Raw genomic sequence first — 13,525 nt, 5'->3', positions numbered from 1 at the left:
ATACCTGTCGAGCAATGCAAAGAATTTCTATAGTCCATTAAAAAATTTAATAACTTGACATTAAAATTTAGTGGGAATTTACCGTTTACTAACAGTTTCTTGAGGAACGTTTTCGAAGTTTTAACAGCGTTTTCCGCCAATCCGTTTGACTGGGGGTGTTTCACAGGAGAAGTCATAAGTTTAATATTGTTCTCCTTTAAGAACCCTCTAAATTCCTCACTTGTAAAAACTGAGCCATTGTCAGACACAATTAAGTCAGGGTTGCCAAAATTAGAAAAAATTTTCCTCAATTCCAAAATCGTATGAGTTGAATCTGCCTTCTGTACTTCAATACAGTCCAACCATTTGGAGAATGAGTCACACACCACAAGGAACATCTTCCCCGCTAAAGGCTCACAGTAATCTACGTGTACCCTACTCCAAGCTTTACCTGGATTTGGCCCAACCGCCAATTGACTTTTTGGTGCTGACTGTTTTGACAACGCACAATCTGAACATGATTGAACGACTTTCTCCAAGTCTTTGTTCAGAGCTGTCCACCAAAAATATGCTCTAGCTATTCCCTTCATTTTAACAATACCAAGATGTGACCTGTGTAACGAATCTAACACTTGCTTTTGGAGAGAAAAAGGTATAACTATTCTGTGTTGCAAAAACAAACAATCTCCTACGATAGAAAGTTCGTTCCTTTTTAGCCAATATTTCCATATACTGCTGTCACGATTTACTCGTTTGAGCCAGCCCTGCCGCAAATACCTAAATACCAGCTGTAATTCGCTGTCCGCTGCGGTGGCTACCACAACTGCTTGAAAATTTACATGCTCACAATTTTCAATAAAACAGATTTTGTCCTTGATTGATGAAACCGAATTATTCATCACAGGAACTATCTTCAGATTAAAAATCTCCATAAAATCCCTACCCACTATCAATTCCGTGCCATTAACCACAACAGTAAATAATAAATTATTTTTAAGATTATTGCATTCTACGGTAAAACAGGCACTACCTACAATATTAAGTGGTTTGCCATCGTATCCTGATAAAGTACGCTTATCTGGTGACAATGTTACATTTCTAAAATAACGATTGAAAATAAAATCCGGCATGACCGACATGCTTGCCCCTGAATCAATCATAGCAGCACATTTCACTTCGTTAATTACCACATTAGCCCTAAACGGATTAATGTATGAAATACTATTATTCTGGGATTGTTCAAAAATCGGATTAACCTTGTTATTCCTACAAAATTTCTTCAAATGCCCTACCTTGTGACAATTAAAACATTTTGCGTTCTTGAATTTACAATATTTTTCTACATGATATTCACCGCAAATCGTACATTTTTTATTCCTCGGTTCGGGGCTCTTTGAACGAGATAACCTTGAAAAACCTTGAGTTTCTCCCAAACGCGACGAATGTCTCCCGGTCGAATTTGAACGATTCGAAATGGCGTTCACATCCGAATTCTCTGCGGAAAATTCAGATTTAATTTCCGGAACCAGATTGTCTAACGCTGAAACCGTTATTGCTAACTCTTCCATCTTGTTAAATGTTAATTTAGTTCCCTCTAGAAAAAATTTCTCCTTAGCCCGGCCTGGTAAAATACCGATTGCAAAGGCATCCGCTAAGCTTTCTGGCAAGCGCGTTCCAAATTCGCAAAAAGAAGATAAACCCCTTAGACGGACCGCGAAATCTCTAACCGATTCCCCATGCGATTGCTTGGCTTGATAAAATTTTTCTCGTTCCTTGAATACCGATCGCGGTCTGGAACAATGTTTCTCAATTAATTCTATTAACTGATCGAATGCCACGTCTGTAACTTTAGCAGGGAAACATAAGTTGATCAAAAGAGTTAATGTCTCCGCTTCCAGAAGATTCAGCAAATAAGCGCGTTTCTGTGAAGCATCTAACTTAGTCGTTTTAATGTCATCACGAATTAGAAGGAACTGTTCTAACCTCAAGCGGAATAGACTCCAATCTCCATTAACGTGGGAGAACCTGGAAATTCCGCCCGATTCCATGATTGCAACGACAACAACCAAAAAAAAAAAACCCACCCGGCAACAATAACACCTTCCAGAAAACAAACAAGAAACAAGACAACCTGACTCCAGGAACCGGCGCCGATGCAGTCCAGCGCCCAGCGGCTTCCCGGAATTCCAAGTCTTCTTTTTCTGTGAAACTTGTCTGGTCTTTGTTACCCAGGGCCACCGATCTGGTCTTTGTTACCCAGGACCACGTGGTTATTTATTCTTCGCTGGATTCTTCGTCTGGTCTTTGTTACCCAGAACCACGAAATTATTGATTCTTCGCTGGATTCTTGGTCTGGTCTTTGTTACCCAGAGCCACGTTATTTACTTCCAATTGTCCTTATTATGCCCAGTTTATCTCCATTTATTGTCACCTTGACAATAAAATCCCGGAGATTTTTTTTTCGCAAGTCACTGGTGTGAAATAATCCGACTTGCCGGCAATCCGAAAAACTGTTTCCGTATACTCCTTTTTAAGCTGCGCCACTGTAACGTATTGATGTTTACAGGTTATAGAATACTGGGCCCTTAATCTCCAGTATTCTATCAAGGATAGGGATCTGGTAATATCTCTATTAAAAGTCGTAGATTCTGATATACGGAGGTTGTTTTAATCGTAATATAATATACTGACAATACAAGTAACAAGTAGCCTAAAGGCCGTCTAGCGAGAGAATGACTTCGCGCCAGCCGACGATGTCATACAAGGCCTGTAGTAGCGTTCGGTTATCTTCGGTAGAACCCGAAGCTACCCGAGCGCAAACACCAAACACTACAATTACTGACCTACAACTAGATATGATTTGGCGATTCATTAGGGCGTCTGTGGAAAATTAATAGTATATTATCTTAGGTTATAAAAAGTTGTTTTTTATACGAAAATCACAATTAAAGTTAGCAAATTGGTAACTATCGTACGCCCGCTTAAAGCTTATGGCGAGAAATGATAATGACCGAGTAAACAGTTTTTTTCCATCCCCTATGATCATTTCAATGCATTCGAAACACTTTGAACCTTTTTCAAATATTATTGCAATTATCAAAATGACGGTTTCTATTCAGACGCATATTTCCAAGTCCTGTAAAAAATGCTGATTTATTTATAATTTGATTAAAGTATTAATTTTTTTTTGTGGTAGTGAGAAGTCTTCAACACCCGGTCTAATCTCTGTTCTAGAAGTGCTGATACTGCTGATTGCTGTACGTGGATTTCTTTTGGGTATAATGTATTAGGTACACCGTATTTTTTGTTTTCAAAAACTTTATTTTGCCTCAGAAACTTAAAATACGGATGATGTGAATTCTAGTTATTTATAAGTTTAAATCTAATTTTTATACTTTTACCAGTATATAAATTAGTATAATCTTAGATCCAGTTAGGGTGACTAGTACAATGTAGGAGGTAGGAACCTAACTGTCATTTGAAGTTATTTACATAAAAAGTTCTCACCTAGACGATTTGAAATAAAGAATACCGGTGCATTTTTGAAGAATAAAAGAGATTTGTTATGACATCGAGATAGATTCATGTGGCCTTGTTAGTAAACAAAAAATAAAATATGAATAATGAATATACAGAAGAGTGTCAGAAAATGCACATTAAAGTTTTAGACGAATTAAGAGACGCATTTGAAAAACGTTACAATAATCAGACCCCAACCGAGTGCAAACTTGAAGAGTTTGAAACATTAAAGACCTTGGGAGTGGGCGGTTTTGGAACGGTAAAATTAGTAAAGAAGAAAGATGGACGGTTTTTCGCTATTAAAATACTTGATAAAATAAAGCTGGTCAAAATGAAGCAAATACAACACACTCTGAGTGAAAAAAATATCCTTCAAGCCCTAAAGTTTCCTTTCGTCGTTAATATGGAGTGTTCTCAGAAGGACAATTCGTTCATTTATTTCGTCATGCCTTTCGTCGGAGGCGGGGAGATGTTTACAGTGCTCAGGAAGCTCACCGTCTTCGAAGAAGAGTTGGCCAAGTTCTACGCTGGACAAGTCGTCCTGGCTCTAGAGTACATGCACCACTGCAATCTTGTCTACAGAGACTTGAAACCAGAAAACATTCTCATAGATCAAAATGGTTACTTAAAAATAACCGATTTCGGATTTTGTAAGGTCATCACAGAACGCACATTCACTCTCTGTGGCACTCCGGAATATTTGGCTCCAGAAATAATTCTTACCAAGCCTTACGGAAAGTCCGTGGATTGGTGGTCTTTCGGCATTCTAGTTTTCGAGATGAACGCCGGATACCCCCCGTTCTACTCCAAGGACCCGATGAAGATCTACGAGAAAATTGTCGCTGGGATATTCAAATTCGGCGGTAAAATGGGAGTTGATCTTAAAGATATAATCAAGAACACCATTCAGGTGGACGTCACGAAAAGGTATGGTTGTCTGAAAAACGGCATAATGGATATCAAAACCCACAAGTGGTTCAAATCCCTGAATTGGGAAGATCTCATGAATTGTAAAATTACACCTTCCTACAAACCGGTAGTATCCAACATCGGAGATGCGGAAAATTTTGAAAAGTATGAAGAAAAGACCCTTACACCGACCTCAGTTTGTCTTTACGAAACAGAATTCAAAGATTTTTAATGGAAAATGGATTTAGTTAGAATTAATTACTTCATATAATTTAGTTCTTTGCTCTTCCAAAGTTCTCGAAAGGCAGTGTTTTATTACTATGTTTATGTACACATCTGTTTATAAGTATTATAAAGAAGTGATTTATTTGCCAATTGGTAGTGTAGCAGTGGCAGTTAGTTTTTAGTTTTTCTGGGAACAATGTTAGAAGTTGCGAAACCTTTGATTATTAAATATAACATTGTTAGATTTTTCTTGAGTTTTTCATTGAGTCTCGTTCTTCTCAAGACATTCATTTAGTTGTTCAATAAATATAACGATTCTCTACGATCGAAAATAAATATGTGCGAACAACTCAACTAACAAGAGAAATAGGACTGTTTTATTTTTGTTGAAATTCATCAGTTTTTATCACTCCGGATCCTGGATCCATCCTCATTGAAGTCAGAGCTGGCCCTATGCGGGCACAACTGGAGCAGTCAACTCCAGTCGCCGAATTATCAAGGCGCCAAGGCGCTAATAATACCTAACACCTAACAGTCCTAACACGTCGCGAGTGGTTTATTTATGCACCTCGCCTTTAGGATTATTTTTCACAAAAACGACGCTACACAAAAATACAAATGATAAGAATATTATTGACTTCAATGATCACCTACAGGCGTCTTTTGGTTTTGACAAGAGGCGCCAAAATATTTCGCGCAAGGGGCCGTGTTGGCTTAGGGCCGGACCTCATTAAAGTATTTCTATTTATTATATATTAGGGCGTCATTGGTAAGGTTACGCCTGGGTGGGATCCAAAAGCTTATAATATTATAATATTAAATATAATATAATATCATAAGATTTATAATAATATTATAATATTACAATCTTATAATATTTGTAATCGCAAATAACCTTTCATTTGTACTATACCAATTCAATCGAAATTATACGTTTTAAATGTCAATCAGTAGTTCATAGACACAAAGGGACAAAAAAGTGTGAAATTGCGATATTTTGTTAAAATTTATCTTCAACACTCCTTTAACCCCTCGGCCCCTTGCTCATCATTGCATATAACACCTGTTGCTCCTGTACCATGTGTCTTACATAGGCTGCTTTTTAAGTTTATTTATTTTTGTTTAAGACCAGTGTTGTGAGTGTATCGAAATCTCCAGAAAAGTCACATTATAAACGCTTCGATTTTGTACATCTACTAGTATATTGGCTTCAATATCCAAGTCTCGCGTGTCTACAATAAAATAGACAGAGTGAATTTTCTGACGAAGCAGGTGCTATATCTAAACGGTCACTCTTCTAAAGACTGACTTCTCGTGACTGCTTGTGAATATTGGATATGATAGTTGAAGAGTTTTAAAACGATTTGGTGCAACGTCATTATCATGTATTCATGTTAATACGAGTACTTTGATAGTGATGCCTATAATATGTAGTAATATTTATAATGTAATAAATATTAAATATCTAGGTGTTAGTTAGATAAACAAACGCGATTGTGAACGTTGCACGTGTGTCATGGCAGAAGATAAAATATTACTTCCTTTGTTTTCGGTAAGTTAGCGTAATAAAGTTAGCGCACTCAACGGTAATCGCAGTTTCCAGTGGCCATTAAAATAATATACGTACTTCATTAATGACGGTTTGTAAACAGTGCGGGGGCCAAACAATGATTGTTCCATTCGTCGAAACAGACAAGCAGTAGCTGTTAGTAAAACTTTCCGGAAACCTAATGCAGTAAAGAGTCAAAATGACTGATGCTTCAAACATGTTCCTCAGAATTTCTTGGTATATGGTAAATGTTTAGATTCGTTGATTTTAATTATGTAAGTTTGACGTAGCTAAGTGCAGTATTTCAGTGTAACAACTAGCGCGGAAAGTTTCTCAGGCCTGTCTGCCTGTAGTGCATTGAACACGATATTTCACTGGTGGTATGATGAAAAGGTTACCCCAGAACTTCTTTGTTGATAAAGCAGAAACCACGTGTTTTCATAGGAAAACAATACTTGACGCGTGACCTGACCTCGAGTTTCGACACAACCGAACTGATGAGCACTACAAAGTAATGCAAAATCACGTGTTTAGAAATATTTTTGATGCTTTAATTAATTACTGCGAGTAGAACAAAACTTAGTGATTTATTTAAAAAATTGAGCATTTATTTTATAAGGCCAGAAAAAATAAAGTATCAGACCTATAAAAACTACTTTAAAGTAAAAAAATTCCTACTTACAAACCCCCTTTCGGTTATGGTTTTATAGCATATGTAATGTGTCGAATTAAGTTATTTAGAAAATGATCATTACATTTGTAAATATTTGTGCCCGAACTTCTCAAAATAAAATAAAATACACTTTTTGACGATGTATTTTTCTTGCATAAATCATCGGCGGCTGGTGTTAAATTTAAAGCTTATTTCCATCTATATAAGAAGTGTTGTTCGCAGCCCTATTCCAAATGTTACATGACGTGGTGCATCACCTTAATGGTTTGCGTCGTCATCATCATCATCATCATCTGCCTGTCTTTCCACTGCTGGATGAATGCCCCCAGTTGCTTTCTTAGTTTTTAGTTTTCCTCCAAAGCTAGCATCCAGGAAAAAAGAGGAAGAAAATATTACCGTTAGCTCTTAATCTATTCAGAAGCTTGTATTTTCTGTGAAAAACTCTCATGAATTGAAGGTATAATGTATAAAATATATAAGTTGTTGATCTAACAGCTCTCCCTTGTGTTAGAGTTTGATTGATGAACAGTTTGTGTAAATCAATTTCGTGTCAGTTTCGTTAGTATATCAATTTTATTACCAAACCACAGCTATGGGTGAGTCTATTTGAAAACTCCTGGTATGTTAAAAGTAGACATATTTCAGTTCAAAGTTTGGACTCTACGGACAAGATACTACTACTACTACTTTTATAACTATTAGTTCAGAACTGCATTTCCACAAAGGCAGCTTTTCCAAGACCGGAAGATTGATTTACAATTTGCCCCTACCTCTACCGCATTGCGTACAGTACAAATTAAAATGCGGGGACGGTTCTTCTGGGAGTCTGAAAATTGCTTCCGAAATGTTGAATAAAACACTTAACAAATATGTACAACGCCGAGCGCATGTTTTAGTTGCAAAATCAGAAAAAAAAACAAGCAGGCGTTTTATTGCTGATGGGGGTGACTTTACTTAGTTTCAGCAATTTTAGATTTATTTTGAAAAAAAAACACGAAGAAAATTACTATTAAGGATATTATATGTTTTCAGAACATTACAGGCAATTGCTACAAAACCATTAGAGAGTATTCTGTTTCTTTGACTGGGCGTAGCGATATCCTGATTTAATTCTACCGTTTGGCATTTCATCTGCCTGAAAATTTTTTTGTACGTTCCGGTTTCGAAAATCTGCTACCTGCACTTTCTAATTGAAGCAAACCTTACTTTGCTATTTGGCTAACTTTTACTAGATAGTTGCCTGATTTGCGTTTTCCAAAATATGCTGCATCCACTTTATTATTCAAGCAAGCCTTAATGGTGACTAGGTGGCTAACTGTAACTGAGCTTTTCAATATTAGGGTACCTACCGGCCTCAAGAAATTAAAAAAATAATTCTATTAGATACTCACGTTTTTTTGGACAAATTGTGAAATAACTTATTTGAAATGAAAAAAAAATACATGAAATGTGGGAACCGGATAACTCAACACAGTGAAAAACCAACATAGTTTTGAAAAGTGATATAAAGTCATGAAGAATGATGAAAAAAATTGGATAAACAAGTTAAATAGGTTACGTTAGGTAATAATAAAAGTATCACATTACAAAGTTTTGTTGATTTGTCACTGTGTTCAGTTGTCATGGAACCGTTATTATTAAAGATAATATAATTTTAAAAAAATAACTTTTATCATTGATGTCGCTATTCCAATTTCCTGTAATATTAAAAAATCTGTTAATGAAAAAATAAGAAAATACACAGATTTAGGAAATGAGATAAAAAGAATTTGGCATTCTCAGACTATAAAAATATTACCATTCGTTATTTTGGCTACTGGAATTATACCTAGCTCTCTCATTAAAAATTTAGGCGTATTAGATCTATCAAAAAATTTCATTGTTGTCATTTTAAATATATGTAGGATAACGAAAGATTTTTTAAATATTTATGTTGAGGGATCAGTAGGATTTATAGGCCCTGTTAGGAGTCGGTGAATTATTTTCCCATTTGATCTCTGGTGAGTTGACGTGTTGTTCTTGTATTTTTTTGTATTTATTTTGCCTATATAGGTAATACACTTGCATAATGTTGATTGACTAGATAATCATTTGTGGAAAAGTGTTTGGAAGGGTTTAGTTTTTCCTATGGGGAAGATTTAACTCGGACATAAAATCGGAAAAAATAATATCTTTAGTTATTATGATGTGATTTTAGTTTTCTACTAAAACACTTTATATTAATTATAGTAGTTACTGTCCTAGTTCTAGATAATTCAAGTCACGATCAATGGAAAACAATGTAATAAGAAAATAGAAAACTAACGAAAACAAGTTTTCATGTGGGTTTTTGAACGGCGTCTTTTTTTGCGAGAAATCAAAATTCCGGTACGGACTTCGGCCGGCCTTACCGCATACACTGATAATACGTTTATGTACATACTATTTAAGCTAGTTGTTCTTGTTGATTGTAAGATAAGTCTATAGATATCTTTGACCCAAAATTCTGACGTATTAAGTTGTCTGCGTAGGATAGAAAAGGTATTTTCAATGGAATTCAGAAATTCCCTAAACCCTCGATCAACGAACGGCCTCATTACGAACAAAATTCAGTTCAGAAATTCTAGGTAGAGACTAACTACCATATGTATTCCTCATTGCCCAGAATACTTATGGAGGAAAATAATTAGACCGAGACAGTGGATATCTTTAATTTAGCATTTAACAAATAAAAAAGATATTTCAATTACGTATAATAAATACTGTATAATAAATACTATTCATATGTGAACGCCCCTAAAAATGGCGTTAGTAAATAAATAAATAAATTACCAAAAATACTTGTGCAGGGAGGGCCTTCGCTATTGAGGACATAGTATTGATTAGTGTAAAATACTTATTTTTTTATATCGCACAAGTCCCCACTGTTGGGAGCCAGTTGTACTATGGAATGGCTATTTGAGATAGGAAAAGAAAGTAGTGGGGAAGGGAAAGAAATTGGGAAGATGAATGTTGGGAAGTACTTAGCCACTCAGATCTGGTCACCAAACATGGCTAAAGCAATTCCAACAAATGTTTCAATTCTGAATGGCAGTTTTTCACATTAGTTTACCCGATCGTTTTCCTTTTAGTCGCCGGTATCGTTTGTTAGTTCGTCATTTGTCCACCTACACAGATAAGTTTGAGTTCTAGTTTTAGCACAGGTAGATCTGTAAACCTGAATGAGGACCGGAAACCGGCAGGCTGCCAATCTCGTCGGCTTCAGTCTAAGAATGCGGATTAAAAAATAACGACTGACAGTTGGTCATTTGTAACACAAGCAATTGCGTGCAATCATAATAATATGCCGCAGGGTAAAATGAAATGAGTAATAGTGAAAATACAGCAAAATTATTTTCGTAACAATAATACGTCACACTTGGTGTAAAACCATAAAAAACACGCATGCTAATTTTAATTTATACCGAAATTCTGAACGGGTTGAGCTGAGGCGATGCTGATTTGATGCAGGGATGGTATACATGTATAAATATATGTTTGCGACAAACTTTATCTGTTATAACAATTGCATTCAAATAGTTCACCAAACCAGTGAAAATTGAAAAATTTAAAATGTTATAAGGGAGGGTAAGACCGTATTTGGATTGTTCTTTTTGGTTAAAGGATAGATAGTACCTATCTATCTACGAGATTGTGACTGCTTTCAATAGCGAGAAAATATGAATTTTCACTTTCCATTTTATACACCACCAAGAAAATATTTATTTATTTATTTATTTTATTTATTTATTTAAATATTGAAGACAATATTAGTGATTCTTAAACGCAAATCTGAAACAGAAAAATCAGAAAAGGAAACGGTCACATCTGGGACGATGTGTCCCAGATGTGACCGTTTCCTTTTCTGATTTTTCTGTTTCAGATTTGCGTTTAAGAATCACTAATATTGTCTTCAATATTTAAATACCTATTATAATTTGAGGTTTTACTCAATAAGTTATTCCGAAAAATAATAATTCATTTCTAGACTTGCAGAAAAAGTCAATAGATGTCGCACATTAAAAATAAAAACAATAAGATAGGTTTATCTATAAGACGCTGTCTAGATTGCATTTAGTTCGGGTTGAATCTTGCGATCATACATAAAGATAGTTGCCAATAAAAATGTGCGGTGAAAAAATGAAGACAACGTTGGTAGTTCTTATTCGAAGTATGATACAGTTAAAAGTGACCGATGAGGATAGGGTCCCATTAGCGCAGTTGGTAGAGCATTGTCCCGGAAAGACAAGGGTCCTGGGTTCGTGTCCCAGATGTGACCGTTTCCTTTTCTGATTTTTCTGTTTCAGATTTGCGTTTAAGAATCACTAATATTGTCTTCAATATTTAAATATTATAATTTGAGGTTTTACTCAATAAGTTATTCCGAAAAATAATATTTATTTATTTATTGTTTGTTTGTAAATATTACATAATACAATTAATGAACTTAAAATGTCCAACTAGGCGATTGCCCGTTTTAGGACATTCCAATATGATAATGTTTTTACATGTAAATTATAGTAAATTATAGTGTTGACTATTCTGTTGTTAAAATAATACATATGTATATTCATATTCTAGAATACTTTCAGTTATATCACTACATATTTTACTATTGTTTAGCTGACATAATAAACTAAAGAAATATTAATAGATACAAGAAAATGAAATACAAGAATACAATACAAGAATATAAGAATACAATACAATACAATACAATACAAAATGAATACAAGAAAATGAATTTGAAAATGAAACTGAATTGAAGAAATTCTGTTGGTAAAGTAATACAAATGTATATTCATAATCTAGTATACTTTCAGTTATACCACGACATTTTTTTTTACTATTGTTTAGCTGATATAATAAACTAAAGAAATATTAATAGATAAAACAAGGAAATGAAAAATAAAAAAAAATAAAAAATGAAAGTAAAGAGGGAACTTTTCCTTTAAGGAAAAATATCACGAAGAATTGAGCAATTTTCGAATTTTCTTTATGTAAAAATACAGTTCCTGTAATGCTAATATAATACAAATATAAATTAAAATGTAAAGAAGAATGTAAAGAAGGATGTATCAAATAGTTGTTTTACTTGACATTATAAATTTTAGTTTTTAGGTTTTCTACGATTTTACATTTGTGTGCTATATAAAGTACTGACGCTGAGAGCTCCATTGTTACCGATATGACCTCTGTAATGCTAATAAATGACTGATTGATATTAACTGGATAAATTATCGAGCATTTTTTTCAATAAGGCCATGGCCTCTCTGCATAATCTCACCGATAATACTAATTATGTGGAAGTCAGGGAGCAAACTGACTGCGGTGAGATGAGGTCCCCTGGCGGCACTGGTAGTAATTGCGATAATTAACGGGTGTGAGGACATTAATTTTCAATACATGATTGCTAATTATAATTAAACATTTTATTAAAATTCTATTGGCATCGACTACACTAGGAGCGTCCCTCAGTGATTGCAATTCGATACATAAAATTGTGATTTTCAATACTTTTTATCAATAATTTATATTAATTATTTAAAAAAAACAACGTTGAATCAGCAAGGCGACCTTGCGGTACGCCGATACCAACTTATGTCCAGGCAGTGATTGTCTGGGATTAAATAAAGAAAATTTTCCTTTCTTGACGTAAATTAGACTTTTTTTAGTTTTTGTTCATCTCAGCTTTTCCATTCATGATAGGACTTATGCCAGTTATTATAAATATGTTGGTATTTTTGCAGGTATTTCGCGCCCTGGAGTACCCCGCCGAACTGGCCCGTGTGAAGAGACACCGAGAGCTGGTTTTCGTGCAGCGCGAGCAGTTTATCTTCTCCATAGTGAACAACACTGACGTCTCCAACCTGGAAACCTTGATGTCAGTTGAACTGGCTTTGTATGAAAAGGTTGCACTAATGTATTCTTGTATGCGCTTCGATTGACGACTTTAATGTGTGAACTCTAACCCGAACCATTCTATGCAATTAATCGTTAACCTTCACTTACCTACTACTTAACAATAATTAATTACTAAACAGCCAAGCAATACAAGTAATAATGCATGTCAGAAGTAAATTTATAAAGACACTTCATAACAAGTTTTAACAACACGTGGCAAACCCTGTAAGTACACAATAATTAATCCGAAACACAAATTTTCCATCGCTTGTTATCTTTTATAAACCGTGGAACACAAATTTAGCTTTAAAACATTTGAAACGTTAAAAAGTCGGGTAGTTATAGGAATATGTGTAATCTATCAAATTTGGTTCCTTATTACATATTATGAAACGCCTCAAAGACGTTGTTTTCACAGAGAATTGAGCAAATTGTGTGTAGGCCTATCATGATATTAAATTCTAATATTGCTACAGTCATTTCGCATCGATCAAAATATTATAGGAAGGTACCCGTAATGTGAACACGGATAATAAACAATGAAAATATATCATAAGGTTAGGTACAACAATACTACATAACATACATAAATTTTTGTTTCTGAAAAATTACATTGCTAGAGAACTTTCTGCATTTAAGAGTTGCATTGAGGTTTACATAACAGACACTGAACAAAAAATCCCTAGACCCATACCGATTTGAAAGAAAGCCGACCTCGCCAATTTAATAAATCTTTCTACTCCTCGGCC

The 13,525-nt window shown here is 34.8% G+C and overlaps 1 protein-coding gene and 1 pseudogene across 2 annotated transcripts in view; both read left to right on the top strand.

Moving 5' to 3' along the window:
* The window catches only part of LOC149423652 (TWiK family of potassium channels protein 7), a 96,363-nt gene that overhangs the window by 19,084 nt on the left and 63,754 nt on the right, over positions 1-13,525 (top strand). For both annotated transcript variants that reach the window (XM_089632061.1, XM_089632062.1), the window contains exon 2: positions 12,623-12,784. In XM_089632061.1, coding sequence (XP_089488187.1) covers positions 12,623-12,784 — 162 coding nt within the window. The remainder of the gene's footprint in view (positions 1-12,622; positions 12,785-13,525) is intronic.
* LOC149423653 (cAMP-dependent protein kinase catalytic subunit pseudogene) lies at positions 3,596-4,639 on the top strand (annotated as a pseudogene).

The sequence above is a fragment of the Hesperophylax consimilis genome, chromosome 5 (genome assembly GCF_061612785.1).
Source record: "Hesperophylax consimilis isolate HC1 chromosome 5, BYU_Hcon_1.0, whole genome shotgun sequence".
NCBI lineage: Eukaryota > Metazoa > Arthropoda > Insecta > Trichoptera > Limnephilidae > Hesperophylax > Hesperophylax consimilis.
The sequence above is the reverse complement of the archived record's forward strand: the minus strand, read 5'-3'. Positions and strand labels throughout refer to the sequence as shown.